The 20,453-nt window shown below is 36.7% G+C and overlaps 1 protein-coding gene across 1 annotated transcript in view; it reads right to left on the reverse strand.

The window, feature by feature from the left end:
• ENTREP2 (endosomal transmembrane epsin interactor 2) overlaps positions 1-20,453 on the reverse strand; it is a 156,089-nt gene that overhangs the window by 29,539 nt on the left and 106,097 nt on the right. The window contains exon 4 of the mRNA XM_050903311.1: positions 15,353-15,484. Coding sequence (XP_050759268.1) covers positions 15,353-15,484 — 132 coding nt within the window. The remainder of the gene's footprint in view (positions 1-15,352; positions 15,485-20,453) is intronic.

The raw sequence follows: 20,453 nt of genomic DNA on the forward strand, positions 1-20,453 counted from the left end.
AACAAAATCAAAATTGTTAACATACCATGAGTAAAAACACTCACTGTGTAAAGAACATTCTGTAGGATCTAAGTTTAAGAGAGTATTTCAGTCACTGCCAGTGCATAAAATAACTTCCATGCTATAAAATCAATGCATTGCTTGCTTTGTTTTTTCCAACAGTACTAAAAAAATGATAGAAAGGTGCGGATTTACTCCTGCCACTATAATTGCATGCTCCTCAAGTGACCTTCATTTGAAGATGGAAATGCCAGCCATGGGAACCAGGCAGACATTAAATGGGTCAACAAGTTCTCGTCATTTAATAGCTTACTCTGAGCCAGATTTACTCTTGCTGATCTGGTCAGTAGTTTTCTGTCTTCTTGGCCAGCCCCTCAGCAAGGGGAATAATGAACCAACAGCAAAATGCTGGAAGGGCCAATCTCTAACTTCCATACAGAAGGTGATACAGAGGACTCATTCAAATACAAAGTCATATAGACCCACTTAGAGCATTCAAGTGGAGATAAACAGGCAAGTAAATCCCTAGAGATGCACTTAGTTAACAGTGGCACAAAAAGAGCTTGAGATCCTGCATGTTCTGTTTTCCATATGTAAACCTAGGTAAAGAACACCAAGGCAAAGACAAGATCTAGGGTAGAAATAGGACTATTTCCTAGCAATAAGAAACTTCATTCATTGCTTACTACAGCCATTTAGAACCAAAAGATTTAGCTAATCCCAATGTATAACTTAATACCATTTATGCCAAATAATAAAATCTTTATTAACATCAAAGTTGTAAATTAGGATCCAAAGTGTCTTTAAGACCCTCATACAACTTACATGCCTCAGGATAGACTCAACTGTGCCTCTATCACTCGTGACAGATGTTTCTTTGATCTGTTCCTAAAGATCCCACAGCTTCATCCCACTATTCCAATGTTTTTCTTTACCATCAGTGTCCTCCTCATGTCCATCCCCCAGTTGAAGACCATTGCTCCTTTTCTTCCATAGCTTTTGAGAACAGGCTATTACACAGCAGACTTTTACACCTTTAAACTCTATTACCATGCTTGAAGTCTTTTCCTCCTTTACTGCATGACATATGAACCCCATTTCCTCCAATCCTCGACTGAGACCAACTTCCCAGGCCTCTGATCATTTTCATTAATTTCACTTGGTTTACCTCAAGTTGGTCCGCATTCTTCCTCAAATGCAGAATCCTAAGCTGGGCACAACCGAGGCCTTGCAAATGCTGACTATAGCGTAAGGATTATTGCTTGCGCTTTACAAGCTATACTCATCCTTACACATCCTCCAGTGATGACTGAGGTTTTTTGCAACAGTACATCATTGATTTATCTTTTGTCCAACATAACCCCAGACCCTTTCCTGCAGAACTACTACCCTCTTCGTCCTGCTGCTAGCTAAGGACAGAAGCAACATCATATAGACAAAACTATTTTTATTGGAGAAAAGCCAAAAAACAAACCTCATTCTCAATTATACTTATCTGACTTACATTTGTAAAAAATGAGGAATAAACCAAACCCATTTCATACAACACAGATACAGAGAGAAAAAGGATTAAATTTCCCCCCCCATTCCTTCCTCCCACACTCCAAAGCACAGAGTAAAACCAAGTAATGCTTTTCCTTTTTAGTTATTTTTTTCTGCTCTACCAGTAATTCTAGAAAACCTCTCCAGACAGTGTCAAACCAATTGCTTTAATTTTTATTCAATGCTAACTATTGTGAGACAACAGACAAAGTAAGTTGACTCTGCAGTAGTGTCCCAGACTGAACACTCAAAATGATCATGACTTCTTTGTTGTGCTTTGAGATTTTTCCCTTGCCACGCATGGGTAGCTGAACTCAATTTGCTATTCAGCATTACATTTGTTATGCAGGGCAGGGATTACTGTCCGCAGTAACAATGGCCCTCTTTCCACAGACTCCTTTTCCAGGCTAAGCATACAACAGTTAAAGTATTGTTCCCACTGCAGTCTTTTTGAAGGTGAAGATACAACTAGAATTTTTCAAATGCAGTGATGCAGAATTTTTATGTATTTCATAAAGATCAATAAAAAGCAGACATCTATCAGCCAAAAACGTAACAAGACAGCAAAGCTAAACAAATTTGGAAAAGATGTTAAGTTTAAATTTTTAACAGTGAAGGTAATAACTGAGCAATGATTGTGGTATCCTCACCATCACTACGTATTTCTTAAAGCAAGACTACTTCTTTATTTGGGGTTTTTTTTTTTCCCTAAAGTCTGTTTCAATGCAAACAGGAATCAACCCACAAACCAACAACCAACCTTCTCCTCTGCCCTCCCCCCCCCCCCCAACAAACATTAATCAGCCTCAGGCTAATTTACCATTTTAAGGGAATTTCCTCCCTGTGCCCTGTAGAACAAGTAATTAGGTAATTCATAGGACACTCATTTATTCAACTATAGATAGTAAGTGAGCGGGAACCGGCTTTCAAGATCTAAAACCCTCTATGGCCAAACATGCTACCAGAAAGACAGTGTAGGTGCTTATGCAGATTCCAGCTGGAACTTGATGACAATTAAGATGTCCTTTAGGAAATGTCTGTGAAAAAGCAGTAACCACAACAGGGACAAACTTAACTCTCCACAGCACCTGGCTACAGACAGCTATGTTTTTAGGGCTCTAAAGGAGTAGGAAATCTATATTAAATACAAAAGCAAGGAGCTTTAGTGACAGATTTTTGGCTGATATCTGCAAGAACGACACTAATCAGAAAACACAACACATGAATCTGTAATGGTGTGAAATATGATTCTTTGCTCTTCACAAATGGCTGAACCAATTTTCTCTTACATGGTATTTTTCTGGGTAGTTTTGTCTTTTGAAGACAAAAATCTGATTCTTCAGCATGTTTATATGATAATTAATGCTCTGATAGGTATAATGGACTATGTAGAATTATTCTTCTGCAGATTATGTATACAATTTTCTTGCTACACCTTAACTCACTAATCACAGAGGACACGAATCCCTTTAAGAGTGGAAGCAGCTGTCAGAATTGCCTGGAAGCAAGCCTAGATCAATTCAGATATATACCCACAGGAGTTAGACGGCATTGTGAGCTGTTTCTCTGTGGCCAGTTATTCTCCCAAGAAGGTCCCTCGGTAAATCTCAAAAGCTGAATTTGAATTTAATACTGATTTATGAAAAAAGCAAGATTTCATGGTTGTAGTATTCGATTTTTATTACAGCTTAATAATTACCAAATTGTGTCATTACCTACATAACTGTTTATCACATTTTCCCTGCCTACTAACAGACACCTTTGACTTATACTGTTGTCCCACAAAGGATACCTGTGCATTCTCAAATCTTCTTCACATTATCATCCACATATCTTGCTTAAGGAGAGAACATCTACTGTTTCTTCTTCTTTTACTGAGTTAAGCTGTTTTCAGTATTACTCTTTTGATATTGTTTCTGTGCTACTGCACCTCAAAATTCTGCCTTTATTAGCACAATTAAAATAATACTTTGCAATAGAAGTTTTAAAAACACACATTTTCCAAAATAAACAATCACAACGCAAGAAGTATAATAAAACTAAACCTTTCCTTTATTGGGAGTTTACCGCATCTTCAATAGGGATTGCCTTCTCATAGAAACCCTCCCATACTTCCTATGCTTTCTCCTCCATGATAGTCACAGCCACCTTTACGATCCTGCAAATTCTTGAAATAAGCATATTCTTACATCCCTGAGAGTTCAAAAGCGACTCAGAAGGAAACAATGCTTGTCGCACAAAATTTGTGGTCTTGTAAAACATCTCAGCTGGAGATCTCCAGAATGAAAGCAGAGTATAAGATCAAAATGAATGTAATTCTTCAACTGTACAAAGACTCTGGAGCACCAACCTCTTAACCCACCAAAATGTTGAAAGCTATATTAGATGAATTGCACAAAAATGTGGCTGTGTGTGGAATAGAAGATGTGGACATTGGGATTTAGCCTTTTGTGGAGTAGTCATCCCATGTCAACATTTCTCAGAGAGACAGCATTATAAACAACATTGTTTTCGGATATATTGAGCCCTAAGAATGCACACTGGCAGCAAACTCGAGTAGCTACTAAATTCAAGAAAGCAACTTTTATGAAACGGATTCTGCTGAGCCAAAATTGTAAGTGGTGTCAGGTATAGCCCTCTTCTCACATAAATCAACAAACTGAGAAGCAGAGACTGCCAAGAAAAGGAGGTGTGTTGTCCAGGTTAAATGGCGTGTGTGTTGACTGTCTTTTTGTCTTCTGTTAGTAGGATTCTTATGAAACATGCTGTGAACAAAGAGAATAGGCTGATCCTTTAACTGTGGAGGAGTCATTGAGGTATTTGGAGAAATGAAGGTTATAAATGAAAGAAGAAACATAACGATTAACAAATAATTTGGACAAAATAGCACAAAGTGCTATCTCAAACAGAAGGTAGAAATTGCACCATTTCTGAGATTAAACATGGTTTAACTACAGAATTCCATGAAATGTTAGTGATAGAACTCTGGACATCAACAGAGGCAAAAATCACTGTATGAGCTTTATAGCCTTAAAAAGGGGGCTAAATGAACCTATTTGTGTCCTATTGAGGGGTTGCATGCTAATCTGGTAGATACTCTTAAATATTCATCATTTCATTTTGAATTTCGGCAAAAAACAAAGTTGGAGCTCTCAGTCAGATCTAATATGCAGCAATATATCACAGAACTTTTTATGTTAGGGGCGGCTGAACAGAAACAGAAGAGATATTCCTTGTCTCCTCCCTCTTGTTTACATGCATTAAGTCTAATTAAGCTGAAATACCTCCCCTTTGGGTTTATGTCTACTTGTTAGACTGGAAGACAGCCTTATGGGATGTGTTGGTAGCAGTTCATACAAAATCTGAATTTTCTAAGCTGGTTGTGAGAAAGGGTTTAACATGTTCCAGATTTAACCAACAGTGGTATTGTTTTCCTGATGCCACAACTACATAAACTCCACACCTCCCTAAGCAGCTTCGCTACAGAAAAGACGTTGCTGCCTACAAACATCAAAATCATTCAGAAGTTAGGTTTCCCGGTGCTTTGAGGTACACAAACAAGCACTGCTGGCTATGCAAACAGAATACATGTACCTAAAAGATGTAACTGTTTCTTTTGCTTTTTGTGTGTTTCCAGAATTATGGAAACATGACCCGGCAGAGGTCCCGTACTGAGCAGTCAGCCTCAGCCGCAGTTTCTGAATATTGTTTTTTGTGGATAGCACACAGGTGAGATACCTGTAACTGCCGCTAAAATTAGGCCACTATGTAGAATGGTAAAAAGACTCTGCGAACAGGTTGTGTAAACTGCAATTTAAAAATCCTGAAGTTCTGTCTGGAAGCCCTGAACATCTAAGCAGACAGAAGTCACGGTTTGCATTGCTGTGTTAAATCAAGCACTGACAACAGTTAGCCAAATCCAATCATGCAGTAACAGTCTCTTGCCAGCAAAATGACAGCTTAATATTTTGCAGTGCCATTCTTTTAAAATCCTTAACCATGGCCCTTTAAAGGGATCCCCAATGCCTTTTTTGGACATCCTACACACCATTTGATCATTCAAAACATGTTTACTTCTCTTTAATGGAATTACTTTTAGACTTTACCTGATGAATGTAAGCTGCCCAAGCTGTAATCTTTGCAAATAAGTGTAACTTACAGACTACTTTGCTGACTACATGATTGCGAAACTTATTACTAATATTATCTTAATTTGTATTTCAGTATCTCCATGCTACATTTTAATTTCTACCAATTGTAGTTGTAGCAGCTCCTGGCTGTGCTAGGGAAGGAGCAGAAAGGAACAGCCTCCCTCTGACAAGCCTTCCTCCAGAAAGGAGCTGAAGTTAGACAAAGCATAGGAAGATTGTCTAAATAAAGCTCCTCTCCCACAGAAAACATATAGACATCTTGCTTATTTCATAGGCCTCTACATACAAAATTTGTTGTGAAAAGAGGGTACCTGCCATCCTCTTCAAAACCCCAATTGTATTCCCAAATATCCAAGGATCCTCATCACTTTTATGCCAGTAAGCTCAGACAACATAAAAAAGTTATGAAACCTCAGTGCCTTAGGTTGCTGAGCCTTCCCCTTCCCTTTAACCACCTTTAGGCATACTCAACCCTTGAAACTCTGTTCCCACATCTTTACCTCTTTCCCATATCCCTCTCCATCACCAGTTTGCAAGTGACTGCTAAGATAAGTAAGTGGCAGGGATTTTTTGTGATTGGTGAGTGACTGAAGGCAAGGGAAGAGACACTGGCGAAAGTGACTGTCTCTCAAATTTTATCAAAATGAAGACTACCAGACAGGTAATATTTAAGATAAATTACAAAAAATGAAATAAAAGCAGATCACACTCAGCACTGCTACACGTCATGCTTTTCTTTTTTGTTGCAGAGTCTTAGGAAGACACGACCAACATTTTCAAGTGCACCACTTTTCTGAAAAGTGACTACATAAAAATGCACGTTCTCTAAATCTGAGACTATGCCCAAAAGCCTATGGAACACATTAAAGTAGGAGCTGTATTACAAAACCTGAGTATTTTTTAAAATTTGAATGTTTAATTGAAGGGTTTTTTTTAATATTTTGTATTCCAAAAATATAATTTTAGGATACAATTCAGTGAGAAGATCATATCAAAAAGACCATACAGTAACATACTGAAAAAGCAATTTGTCCTAAAACCTCATTTTTTGTTTTCCATCAAACTGCTGGGTGATAAGGCAGTCAGATGGTATTAAACTGGAATAAGGAAAAAATTGGTGATTGATTTATCACTTCGATAACTCAACTGTAGAAACAATCATTTAACAAAGCAATTTAGAACAGCTGTTAGTACATGCAATTACCTGACAGAACCAAAGAAAATCTCTGGAATGAGAGAGAATCCAAAACAAAAAATGACAATGGCATGAGTCCCCCATTAGTGGTGGGAGAGGTGGCAGAACCGGGTCCTTTATAACCAAAGAAAACTCACTGCAAGTGTATTCACCCTTCTTAAATTTTGCCCTTCAAAACATAATTTGTACCTCCTATCACAGCAAATATAAAGGAAAACTGGAATACTACCAATTTGCTCTAATAGTGAGCCATATCCATAGAGTTCCTTCATCTTAGAAAACAAAGTTATAACTGAATTTCTCTCTGCTATCGGTTGCTTTCCAGAACCAGCTGTAGAAAAGCCATATTAGTCAACCACAGCTGGAATCCAGCTGTAATACATGTAATAATACATGCATCCAACATTAACAGCAAAAACTCAATGTAATTTTAGGTCTAAAAGGGAAGTACTACATGACTGACAGCAGCCTGCATACGAAACCAGGCAATAAAGTGAATTCCTAAAGAACTTTGCTTCCATGTATACAATATCTCCAAACTCAGAGCTATGAAAAAGCAATAAGACACATTAACCTTTGGAATGAGAGTGTTTCATCTTGTTTGTACACACTTTATTCGTCAAATGCATAAAGCACTATATCAAAAACCAGAAAGTTTCTCTGAAACTTCCTTTCGATATGTAACCACCTACCACAAACTACCATTTTGTAAGGGCTTGAAACAAAGCCAAGTTACAACAATCACGCCAAAGGGCTTTAGCATGAGCCCAATAAAATTACATGCTTCAGGATAGTTGTTATTTGGGAAAAAACACTGATGGCCTTGCTTAATCCGTCTCCTTTTACCAAACTATTGCAGGAGCTCCCTAATTCCTTTTACATACCCACTAAATACAGATTAAAAATCAAGTAAGTCAAAATAAAACAAGAATCTCTGGACATCTTCACAACTCAACTCTAATGTAGACTTTGGTAAATATTTAATTACTCCCTTGCCTCTTCACATCATAGCAATAAACTGTACTGTCAATTAAGTTACATGCATAAACATCAAACCAGGGAATTTAACATTCCATACAGACACATACCACACAGATGAAGCACTATTACCACAAAATATTCATTCTTTCTGTCAAATATTATATAGAAAATTATCCAGCTGTGCTGCTTACACAGAATTGAGAAACTGTATTTAAACCTATTTTGCTCTAGAAGGAAACAAAGTACAGATCAATGCTTCTTGTCCCCGCTTACTTCTCTGTGTCCACATTTATTTACAACATTTAAAATATTTATTATTTTTGTGAAATGTGTTACTTATGTTCATATTACCAAAAAAAATAAGTTATATAGCACAAACGCAGTACTTCTTAAGAGTTCTAACCTGTGCAACAATATTGAACTGGCAACTCTCTTTACAATACACTCACATTTTGCTGGCTCAATAGATTGTTTTCCTGTGGAAACAAAAGGTTCATAGTCTTTGAGGCTCTTAAGTCCTTTGCACTTTTGAGAGCTTAGTCAATACACCATAAAGGAGTAAAATAAGCTTGCTGATGTGTTAGAAGAACACTCTGTAATCAGTAGCCCTGAACACATGGATTTAAACATCCACACTGATCAAGGGCTAAAACCAGCTTCACTTCTGCAATTCTGTGAAGATGATTTCTTTTCTCCTTGATTGACTTCAATTATGGTGCTTCATTTCTTATACTACTGTAACCTGAAAAGAGATAATGAGCAGTAAAGCTTTTTCACCCATGAAATTAGTGTCTGTGTACCTCTTTTATTCGTGAATTCAAGGACAACAATCCTTTTAACTCAAATTATAACTTCAGTTGTTCTAACTGGATATGTCTGAAAAACACTAGAAAAAATAGCTGCTCTAATACTAGGAAGACTGTCTTTGCTTACCAAGAATCAATTCTGAACTATACGGGTCTCAAATGCACACTGAACTGTAAACGGAGAAACGGCCAATGCTTCATAAAATAGATTTGAAGTATGAAAATACAATATAGTATGCTATTTTACAGGGGTCTAAAATATTTACTATATTTTTAAGGAGGCAGTGCACAGCTGCTACTTAAGAAAAATAAGGTCTTCTCTGCTTGGATGCGAGTTTGCATATCTCTCATCAGCTCAGGTGTCTACAGTAAATTTAGTACTGGAGATATGTTAGAGACTCCTGAAAGACTAAGGTTCCATAAAATAACTGGACAAGTATGTAATAAACAGATTCCAGCCATTCAAAGAGGCAGCTTTTCAGCCACGAGAGAAGTTCACAAGCATATTCACTCATTGCCTAAGCTAGGAACAAAAACATTCATGAGGAAGGAAAAGTATGCGCAGACTATGTCTGTTATACAACTGTTACTTAGAATTTTTGAATACTTGTAGCTCAACTCTTCAGACTACAAAGCCCACACTGAACTGCTCTATTTTTGATGGTATCTAGTACGGTAAATACACTCTGAGCATAGCAAATATTTTCAGTTACCTGTTAAGGAATATGAAACAACTCCAGCATTTAAAAATCTGATAGAAAGTTACTTATTCTACACTGAGCTTTATCCAATTTTAAGCACATTATGAAGTCTTTTAGGCAAGTCATTCAGCAAAATTAAATATTTTGCATTTGGTCATACAGTGAATCTGAGGAAAGTCTGTTCTTGTAACTCTAAAGAACATGTTAGGAGTCATCCTCCTCTGTTCTGCAAGTGAAAGCATGTTCTTCTGAATGGAAAAAAAATTAAACATATGGGTAGGCTTGAGGAAACCCAGTAACAATAAATTTGGATTCAAAGGAGAGAAAAGGAAAGACTCACACACAAGACTGCAAGAACCTCGAGTTACATAAATCTCTAATAATGATGCCTAGCTTACAAACTAACGAATGGAATCAGTAACCTGAAAAAGACATTTACTATTTATATTGTACTTTAATTTTAGCAGCTCCAAACCAAATATTTATGCTAAAAATAGAGGGGGGAATCAGCTTTTCCCCTAGCCTGTATAGTCACAAAACCATTCTACAAAAGCACTTTAAGTAAAGTAGGAAGCAATTATTTAAACAGCAAATTCATAAATTAGCATACATGACTGCAGGTATTCTGGGCTGTGTAAATGGTTAAAATAATTAAAAATACTCTACTGGATCATGACTAAACCAAAGCAGCATAACATTCTTCTCTTACATGTAAATATCAGACAGTAATAATACATTACAAAATAATTCCATCTTCTAAATACCTAACTTCATCCTCTCAAAATACAAACTCAAAAAGATAAGCTTTGTTGCATGCATGTCTTTAATAAGTTGAGGATCTTTTGAGTTTAGAAAGGAGGAGTAATTTTCACAGATGAAAGCTGTCAGGAAAATTCAATCCTCGTACTTTAATTAATATTACAAGAAAAACTCAGTTCCTTAAAATTTCATCTACAAACCAACACATTCAGTGCAGACTACTATGTCAGCATTTTATGCTCATTCAGAGGTAACACTGTTAAAAAAAGGCATCTCATTTGTAGCGGTCTCATCTTGGAAAAGACTTAGGATGTTGCCTGAAGTATAATCAGCAATGTAATCCAGAGATGATATGATTTTATTACTAGGTCTGTGTGTGTTTGTTTACATATATATGTGTGTGTGTGTATGTATAAAAAAGATTTACCCTCCTGCGTTTTTTTTATGGTTTTACCTGAATAAAAGCCAGCTTGCACAGCAATATCAGATGACTGAGAGACAGTCAAAGTAATACACTGCTGATAACACCTTGGCTAAATTGACTGGCTGTTTTATGTAATACACTGCTTTTAAATCGTCATCAATTTGTGAGCCTCTAAGAACTTTTCCAGTGGAGCTTCAGCTCATTAGTTAATTCAAGCCTACTCACAACAGGTTTGTGCTCCTGTCCTGTTTCACAGTTCCCTTAGTAGTCTACAAACCCTGGCATCTTTGGCCATAAACTTCTACTTTATGCATTAGAATCACTCCTCTCGTTTGGACAGAAGGTAAGAACAAAATGAGCTCAACTGAAGTCTTTCTCAGAAAGTGAAAAAATATTCAATTGCTTCCAAGCACAAAATAAGGTAACGTTACAAAGTGTTATTTGCACAAGATCTATTGGTTCTGGCAAACAATTTATCTCAAGTGACTGTTTTTCAGATATTTAAATAATGAGCCTTTTATGTTTTAGCCAAGAGATTTCATATGTTTGAACTTTTAAGATTTTAAAATACCAAGTTCCGTAAGATTCCATTAATTGTAAGGTAAGGCAGTCTATATATCAATAAAATAAAACATTTTGCCATAGCTTCATGCTTCAGCTCATATTTTTCTTTTAGGAATTTTACTGTAAGTAAAAAAGTTAGCTTTTTACTGTAAGAATAATGTTTTCTTTTCCTCTTCAATTAAGTGCATAAGACAAAAGTAAGTCTGTGTAAGATTTAAGTAGCAGAGGACAAATGATTTCTAGTATTTCATCACATAAAAATTAATTCTTCACGAATCATTAAAAGGAATGTCCTGAGGCAAATTTCCTTGTATAACTGTATCCCCTCCTACATTTGAAAACCATCATGTATCTTTGATTATAAACAAAAAATCTCCTTAAACCAGAGTTCGCCTGAATCCATTATAATTCACATTCATGAAACTGGACCTAACAGTCAATTGGCAAGAGTGAATAGTGAGGTACACACATTAGCCTTGCAAACATCTTTCTTTGCAGTATTCATCTTGATTTACATGATTTACTGATATTGTTTGTATGGGATATGAAGTTCAGCATATAAAGTGGCTAACACCAAGCCTAGTTTCGCACCAGCTGAATTCAATCTAAGAGTGACCTTTGCTGCTGAAATAGATGACTCGGAAGGAACAGGCAAGCAGGTGCTCCTTTTGGCATCTTGGCTATAGCACTTCACTGCACTCTACCTAGCAGGTGAAGACTTGGAATTTCAGTAATCCCAAAGGTGGATCTGTGTGACAGAAGGAAGTGTAGATCTCAGTGCCAGATAGTTTTCACTAAAAGCCCAGTGCAGATGCTGTGGCGTTTTGGACTAGATCAGTTCATGGCACAGATTCATGCTGTGGTTACATGGCTGCTAAATCCAAACCAACAAACTCAGTGGCAGCAAACAGCCAGACACAGAACTGCCCCTTCTGGTGGCAGCTCTGTGGAAAAGCAGATTAAGTTGATGCTAGTGAAACTGCACCCTAAGTCCATCACATCTGCGGTCATCATCTCATTTCTGTACACCTGATTCTTAATAAACCTTTCTAACTCTTTTTACTAATTTTGTAAATAAGTAGAATTTGCTTGTACCTTCATTTGGCTTGAATTAAGTCAAGTAATTTCCTAACATAGGATAGAGTTGTTCTAGAAGCGCAGTTATTGTTAAAATCAAGATACTGAGACACCAACATTCTTTAGCAGCACAGAATATTGACACTGAGTATCCAGACGAAAGCAAGGAATCTTATTTTCAGGGGCAGTTTAGGAGCTATTAATGCAGGAAACTGTGTAGAAAATGCATCTTCTGATGAAAAACAGTAACCAGAAAATCTCTCCATTGTAAAACAGGGCAGATGGATCAGACTTGGGTGCCTGCAGATCTTAATGGTAGTTTGTCACATTATGCAACTGTGCTATTTTTACTGGACATGTGCAGACAAGACTACAAGTATAATATCTTATAAATAAAACCCTAAACCCACCAATTCACTGCCCTTGAAATGGGTTGAGTTCCCAACCCTTACAACAGTGAAATGGCAGAGTATTTTTGTCCATTTTACTGTAACATCTAATTTTGTGCTGAAATTTCACTATTCAAATAATCACAGGAATTAGCACTCATCTCACAGATCACATAGTCAGCTTTTGCAATCAATACTCATATCTATATATGTATCCATGTGCGATCATAGATATTGCAGTGGTAATTCTTATGTCCCCATTAAAATGTTGGGGTAGTTCATGCAGGGTTTGAAAGAAAGAAACAGACATTGATTTACAAAGGAGCATAAAGAGATGACTCAGAGCAGAGACAAGAAAAACAAATAAAAAAATTTTTTTAGAAATTTTTCAAAGCAACTATAAAAAAACCCCACTCAATATCATGCAAGGCATGATCCTGGCACAATTTAGCATACACAAGACTGGTAGACACTGTTATTTTTCCTTGTCCTGTTTGACTGACTGGGAACGAGATCAGACAGGGGACACGTGCACAATTGTTCCGTTCACAATGCAGCTCCCATAGCTGCTACCACCAAAAAAGCACAGATGACTTAGTAAAAACATGAGATTTTTACCCCACCCTCAATAAAGAGAAGGAGCGTGAAACCTACATAATGTTATACATAAAGGTGTACAATCTTAACTCTGGTACTGTACACTTTCTCTCCCTCTGGCTCCTCAAACAATAAGCACAATTGAGCTTTTGGTACTAAAACATCTGTTCTCTTAAAATCACGTTGTAATTGTTAATTGCAATTAAAGAAGGTGAGCCTTATCCCTGTCAGTTGTTTACCTAATGAGCTGTAATCTTTTTTTTCTTATGGGCTTAGTAGGATGCTGTTCTTAAATTTACAGCCAAGAATACAGAGCTCTCAAAGCCAAATAGAAAGCAAACATAGAATTAAAACTGAAAAAGATTTAAGGAAGTTCCTGAAAAAGTTATTTACCTAACTACCGTCTCTTAAATGAAAAATTCTGAACATAATTAAAGCTGCACTCAGACTATACTCATAGAAACTCCTATGTTTAAATTAGTCCTCTGCTAGTGCAAGCACATATGTCATCAATTCCTTTTAGAAATGACTGAATTATATTTTAAAAGAAATTATATTTTGTGCTTCTATTCTGATTGCTGTATGGGTTAGAAACCTTACCCTGATTTCCAGCATATGTCACTTCTACTCACTTCATATGCTGACAATGTCCTCAAAGATAAACAGTTCTTTTCTCTCTCATTAAAGTTTACTCTACTGACATATTTACAGCAAGCAACCATATGCTCCCTCAATCTTCATTTTTACAGGATCAGCAAGTCAGCTTTTTCTGTACGACAGGTTCATGTTTTTGCATCTGTGATACTTTGAAGAATGTCTTTCTGAGAAGTTATTTTCCTGCATTACCTTCTTGTAACATATTTCACTGAAACTTCACCACTGAATACAGTCCTGAATTTAGCATTCCAACTAGCAGTTAATTATTATTTTTTGACTAGCAATGTCAAGTTATGCTTCTTTTCCACTTACTAAATTCCTGCTACTCAGTAGGTTTTTGCTCCCATAGTCTCCTTTATCATCCTCATTAAAACCTGAGGCAGAGCTCTTACTTAATTTTGGGGCCATATCAAATTGTTTTAATTTCTACCTGATCCTTATTACTTAATAGTTTTGGTTTTTTGGGGTTTTTTTCCTTAACAAAGCTGAAGAACATTTAGATATTTATTATATACCTTTTGCACGACTTCTGCCTGTTCTGGACTTTAAAACATAGCTTCAAATATCAATATAACTTAGTATTTTCAGGCCTCACACTATAGTCTAAATCCCTAAGATCCTTATCACATTGAATTTCACTATTTTACTCCATTATATTCTATTTATTAAAATATATATTTCGAAATGGAGAGCCACAGATGCAGAGTTAGTTCTGTTGATCATTAGATTAGACCTAAAATGAATCAGTATCTGTCTCTCATGCTAGGGTTCTTTTCGCTGACCAATTATTTCACAGATTCCTTACTGTTTTCCAAACCAATGTAACACCACGTCTCGCTAGTTTGGTGACAATGAAGTGAAGCAATGATGTAGGCAATTACACTGGGATATAACTCACTCATACAATATTCTGAATATTTGCTCTCAATTTTTTATCTGGGTAGTTGTAACACAAAATGCTACAGGATTTAAACTTCTTATAATATTGCAGAGCAGTCTATAAGCATGTTTCCAGCATTATCCTGAAAGAACACTTACTATTCTCTCCCAAAGTAACTTCCATCTGAAACACTGCTAATACTTTGTGTTAGCAGTATATCATGAGATACTTCATCATTCTGCTAATACTTTGTGTTTCTTCGCAGTCTACCATAACATTACTAAACAATGCCAACCACCATCTTTGATTCTAGCTTTCTTGAACAGCAACATGAAAGATACCTGTTCTTATACCTTCCAGCATCAGTCATAACCAATTGTAACTTCTGTTTCTTAAATAACCTCTAACAAAATAGTTCCCTATACAAATACAGATATTGAGTGTGTAACATAAAACCATTTTCACGCACAGAAGCACTAAATTCTGTTGGATGAAGATTTTTTTTTTTCATGTAAGAGTGTACGAACACAGAGAACACCAGCTGCTACTCCTTTCATCACACACTTCCGTCTTGCTAAGTACTCACTACTTAAAAGTGAAATAAACTTTTACTTCTTCTCGTAACGCACCTTTAGGGTCAGCCTTACAACATTACACTCCTGCAGAGGGTTCAGTTTCAGTGTTTCTCCCAAGTTACTGCAGCCTGATGTTTGATGCTGCATTTCACAGCAAACACAGACACCATCACTGTCAAATTTAATCTGTGGAGGAAAAAAAAAGGTCAGAGAAAGTATAAATCAACAGAAATACACTTCCCAAAAATTATATTTACACTTATTGTGACAGTAATGACTACTAAATGCAAAATGAAAATCTCTGTGCAGAATCCCCTGAAGCAGAATATCTTCCATTGGCTAGTACAAGCTATAAACCCAGCTAAAATACAGAAAGAGGATATAATACCAAAGAAGAGTGTTACCTTTTATGCCTCCTTTTGAAAAAAAATTTGCTTTCCAGGGGCAGATGAAACCAGAGTAACTCAATTGAATAAACATCAAATCATACCCAATGAAGAAAGACAAAAAATAATAGAAAAAAGTCAGAAAATACACAAAGCAGTCATGATCACAAATGTAACTTATACTTACACATACGTGGAAAAATAATGACAAAAGAAACCATGACATCCTTGAGAAAAGAGAACACAGCATGAAGAAGTAGTGGAGGAAGTAAGAGGTACATGTCATCTCATATATATTTTTACTTTGGAGAAGGTTTGCTCTCTATTTTCCTATGTTCAGTTTGTCTTGAATACAATAAGCATTCAATGTTTTTACATTTTAAAAAGCATTATGCATTCTATTCTTCAAAGACTTGCACTAAAGCATGACTTGCTAAGAATACTGAACCCTGATCATTCTCAAAAACTAAAGTTATCTGTGATTCTAAAATAATCCCATTCAGCTCAATGAAAATATTCATTATACCGATTCTGACTTCCTCATTAAAAAAAAAAAAAAACCCAAAACAAAAACCAAAACCAAACAAGAAACCCCCAAAACCAAAACCCATAGCAATGTTTATTTTTCTGCTTCCTTCCAACAAAGACTTTTTTAAGCCAAAACTTAACTCTGTACATGTTCTTATCTAGCCTGTTAATATGAACTGTCATTGCTTTAAATTTTCTCAGTTGGGTATTTCTACACTTTCTCCATTCCCATTTTTGCAGGTTATTTAAAGGGCTAACAATGGGATAGAATACCTTACTTCTCCAGGTCGCTAGTTGCAATTCAGTCTGGGTTAGTATTGAGAAAAGTATTTAGTATCACATGGGAGTTCCTTGAACTATGACTTTCAAAATACCAGATCTCAGGCTTCTATATTCCAATAATAAGTAGTAAGAACGACACTCATGAGAAACTTCCATGGCTTTCCATTTAAAGACTAAAAGCTTCAATGTACCATTCAGGCATACTCAATCAGTCCTGTATTCCTCCAAGTAAAGATGGAAGCACAGTGCTAGGTGGTGAAAGATCAGAATCACCATGTTACTTACTCTTTTACATTTAAAAAAAAAAAAAAATTAAAAAATTAAATTTTCCAGACACAAATCTGCAAAAAATTTCCTAATGCAAATATGCCTTTACCATTTTTAATTCAAATTCTCCCTAGGGTGTTGCCAATTTTCTGAACAAAGATAGATAGCAGCATTCCTTGTAGAATTACCTCGCACAGCCTTATATGTAAAATCATTTCAACAGAATATATTCTTACTGCTTAAGATCTTGAAGAATGTTTAAATTGTTTATATAATCTTAATAGCTACATATTTAAATACATGTATTGTTTAGTGTCACCCCTATCAGGCTTATCTAGTACTCTCTGCTTACATGCTGGTGACCAGAACAGCAGTTGGAAGAGCAGAAATAAGAGCCCATTAAAAAACCAATAAACTTTACCAGATGAGATGCAGATGAATGAATGCTTGCCACATACAGTGATGAAGGCATGCTCAGGGCAGGATGCTATCTCAGTGTGCTTCAATTCCTGAGACTCCAGATTGCCCTCTAGCCAGTATAACTTGTAAAAGGCTTTAAAAAAATCTGGGTATGTAAATTACACCATTTCGCATATACTCAAAGGCAGCACTGGAAATAATTGTCTATGGCAACTCACAGAGACTGGTCATAGCCTAAGCCATAGACACTGTAAAAGAAATAAAGAAAAAAAAAAATAGTTTGAGCACCTTTATAATAGTTGCACTGTTTATTTCTAATTAGCATACAATTTAATTCACAAAGCTGCTTTAACAATTTCAGACAGTGGATTTTTTCAATTCGTGTAATCTTTTAATACTCTTTTAAAAAGTGAAAGATCTGAGCAAAACCCAACTACATGGTTTATGATCAGATAACCTCAGCTCTTCAAATCAATGGAAAATACAAAGCACTAAATGCCACTGGGGAGGTCTTGCTCCTGAACCTCTCTGGAAATGGTGTCAACTGTTAGATAAATGCTACAGAGGAAGTTCAAAACTTACACTTTGAATTTAGAGCTGTGTCAAATTCAGTGGCCAGAATACTACAGCACACTTGCTATACTAGCACCAGGCATACAGCAGATCAATATAGTCTTCAGCTGCTAGAAAGTTTTTATAATGAGGAAAATGGACTTCAGACAAAGCTATCTACTGCAAGATCATTTATTCTCTGGTTCATGATGGGACGTATTTGACATTTCTAATACGAAATACAGATCCCAAGCGTGCTTTTATCTCATGTAATGAACAGGTGTCAGAGAAATAAGGCTGAAAACAGAAATACTTTCTTGGTCAAGATTCCCCGTCTATGAGAAATTCTTGATTCACTCTGAAAGATGTTCCATAACTTTGTACTGCCCAGTAACTCTCCCTTTAATTCAATTCTTAAAAATAGTTAAAAGAGAATTGTTTACATGAAAGATCCTGCAAAACATAGGGACATCTTAAAAATCACGTATTCAAAACCACCTAAGATTTGCAACCAGACTGCAAAACAAAACTATTTTCATCTTAGGTATACGTTTTTGGAGAGCTTTTAACAATTTGCCCTATCGTGCACCTTTTCCTTCAAACGTTTGTGAAGCGACATCTTTGCTAACTTGTGTTTTTCTAATAGGGAGCAGTACAAAAGGCTGAGCATGTCATTGCATGACAGTGCTTTCAACAATACAGCAGCTGAAAGCAGTTTTGAGCCCTTGTGCTCCAGAATGCTCATCCCTGCCCTACCGCTGTCTCACACTTGTGCAGTGTCATGGTTTAACCCCAGCCAGCAATTCAGCACCACGCAGCCGCTTCCCCCTCCCCCCTCCCAGTGGGGTGAGGAGGAAAGGAAAAAAAAAAAAAAAAGGTAAAACTCATGGGTTGAGATAAGAACAGTGTAATAACTAAAGTAAATATAATACTAACAAAAGTAAGAATGAAATATAATAATAATAGTAGTAATGAAAAGGAATATAACAAAAAGGGGGGGGGGGGGGGGGGCGGAACCAGTGATGCACAATGCAATTGCTCACCACCCGCTGACCGATGCCCAGTTAGTTCCCAAGCCGCAATCCGCCTTCCGGCCAACTCCCCCCAGTTTTATATACTGGAAATTTGGGGATCGAACCCGCGACCTTTTTGCGTTATTAGCACCATGCTCTAACCAACTGAGCTAACCACTGGGCATGACGTTCCATGGTATGGAATACCCCTTTGGCTAGTTCAGGTCACCTGCCCCGGCTGTGCTCCCTCCCAGCTTCTTGCACACCTGCTTGCTGGCAGAGCATGGGAGACTGAAAAGTCCTTAACTTAGGACAAGCGCTACTTAGCCACAGCTAAAACATCAGAGTATTATCAACATCATTCTCACACTAAATCCAAAACACAGCACTGTACCAGCTACTAAGAAGAGAGTTAACTCTGTCCCAGCCGAAACCAGGACATGCAGACAGGGTCAAGAATTCATACAGCTATCCTGTGACCTAAACAGCGTCAAAACTAACTTTTCTTTTTATGTGTGGGAGTGGTTTATTTTTAGTCCAGATCAGACTTCAAATGCCATTCACTGTGTGGCTTCATAAATACAGACAGTAGCACAAACAATAGAGCTACACTGGTACAGGGAGAAGGAGCTGGGATTATCGCTTCCAGCTGCAGGGCTGATGTTTGCCAGCCTCAGACACAATTACATCAGCAGTGCCTCCAAAACTGTGTTCTTTCTCCTCTCAGCTGTGTTTAAACCTCTTTTTGGTTGGCAGAGCTCAAGAATAAAGCATTATTCACTTCATCCCCTGCACATACTCCCCACCATCCTGTATATGCTTGCGTTCCACTTTGTGATTCTTACTCATACTAGCAAGCAGTCAGTAATCACAGTATAGTTTGTGTACTTTCATATTTATGACAGTTGCACACTACACCCTCATCCAAACCATATTTAAGATTTCAAACATCAGCCTGAGCTGCCTGTATGGATAAATTGTTTTAAGTTTATTTCGTCTTGCCAAAAAGCAGTACTGTTACTTCAAAAGTGATAAAAACCATTAAAATCTGACTTTTACGTAGCAGAAGATCAAAAAAGTAAAGGATCCTCCAACAACAAAGAACACAGAGAATTTTAGACTTATTAAAAATACATACACACACACACACAAAGCCCCCTATGTTACAATAAAGTAACAAAAATGTGCGCAGACCAGACTTTTTTCATCAATTATCATCAATATTCATGAATTATCAATTCCTCAAATTCTGTCTAGGTATTAAAGGTGTCTTAACAAAGAAGAAATTACTGCTGAGTGCACACACATTCTCACCACAAAGGGTAAGTTAGGGATGAAGTAACAGTGTTACTTTGCATTCTACCCTTTCCCTATGACAAATGTAAAACTTCCTGTAAAAGTAGTAATAGATTTTACTTTTTCTTCTAAATTAACCTTCAGGTTTTTTTATAGGGAACATAAAAACAGCAGGACAAAATTTCAAAACACAATATAAAAGTTCAAAAGTTGAAAACAAGGCAGTGAAGTGCAAGAAAGCCTCACTGGTATGTTCACGGGAAGGAACTTTAGTCAATTATAAAGTTTATGCAAAGAGAAAGAGCAGGAGGATCCAGTAAGGAGTAAAATGGAGTGGTAGGGAAATATCAAGAGAAAAAACTGACAGGTGAATAAGAACAAAAAAAAGTTTTTCAATATGCACAGAACTGA

Source organism: Gymnogyps californianus, chromosome 11, assembly GCF_018139145.2.
Source record: "Gymnogyps californianus isolate 813 chromosome 11, ASM1813914v2, whole genome shotgun sequence".
NCBI lineage: Eukaryota > Metazoa > Chordata > Aves > Accipitriformes > Cathartidae > Gymnogyps > Gymnogyps californianus.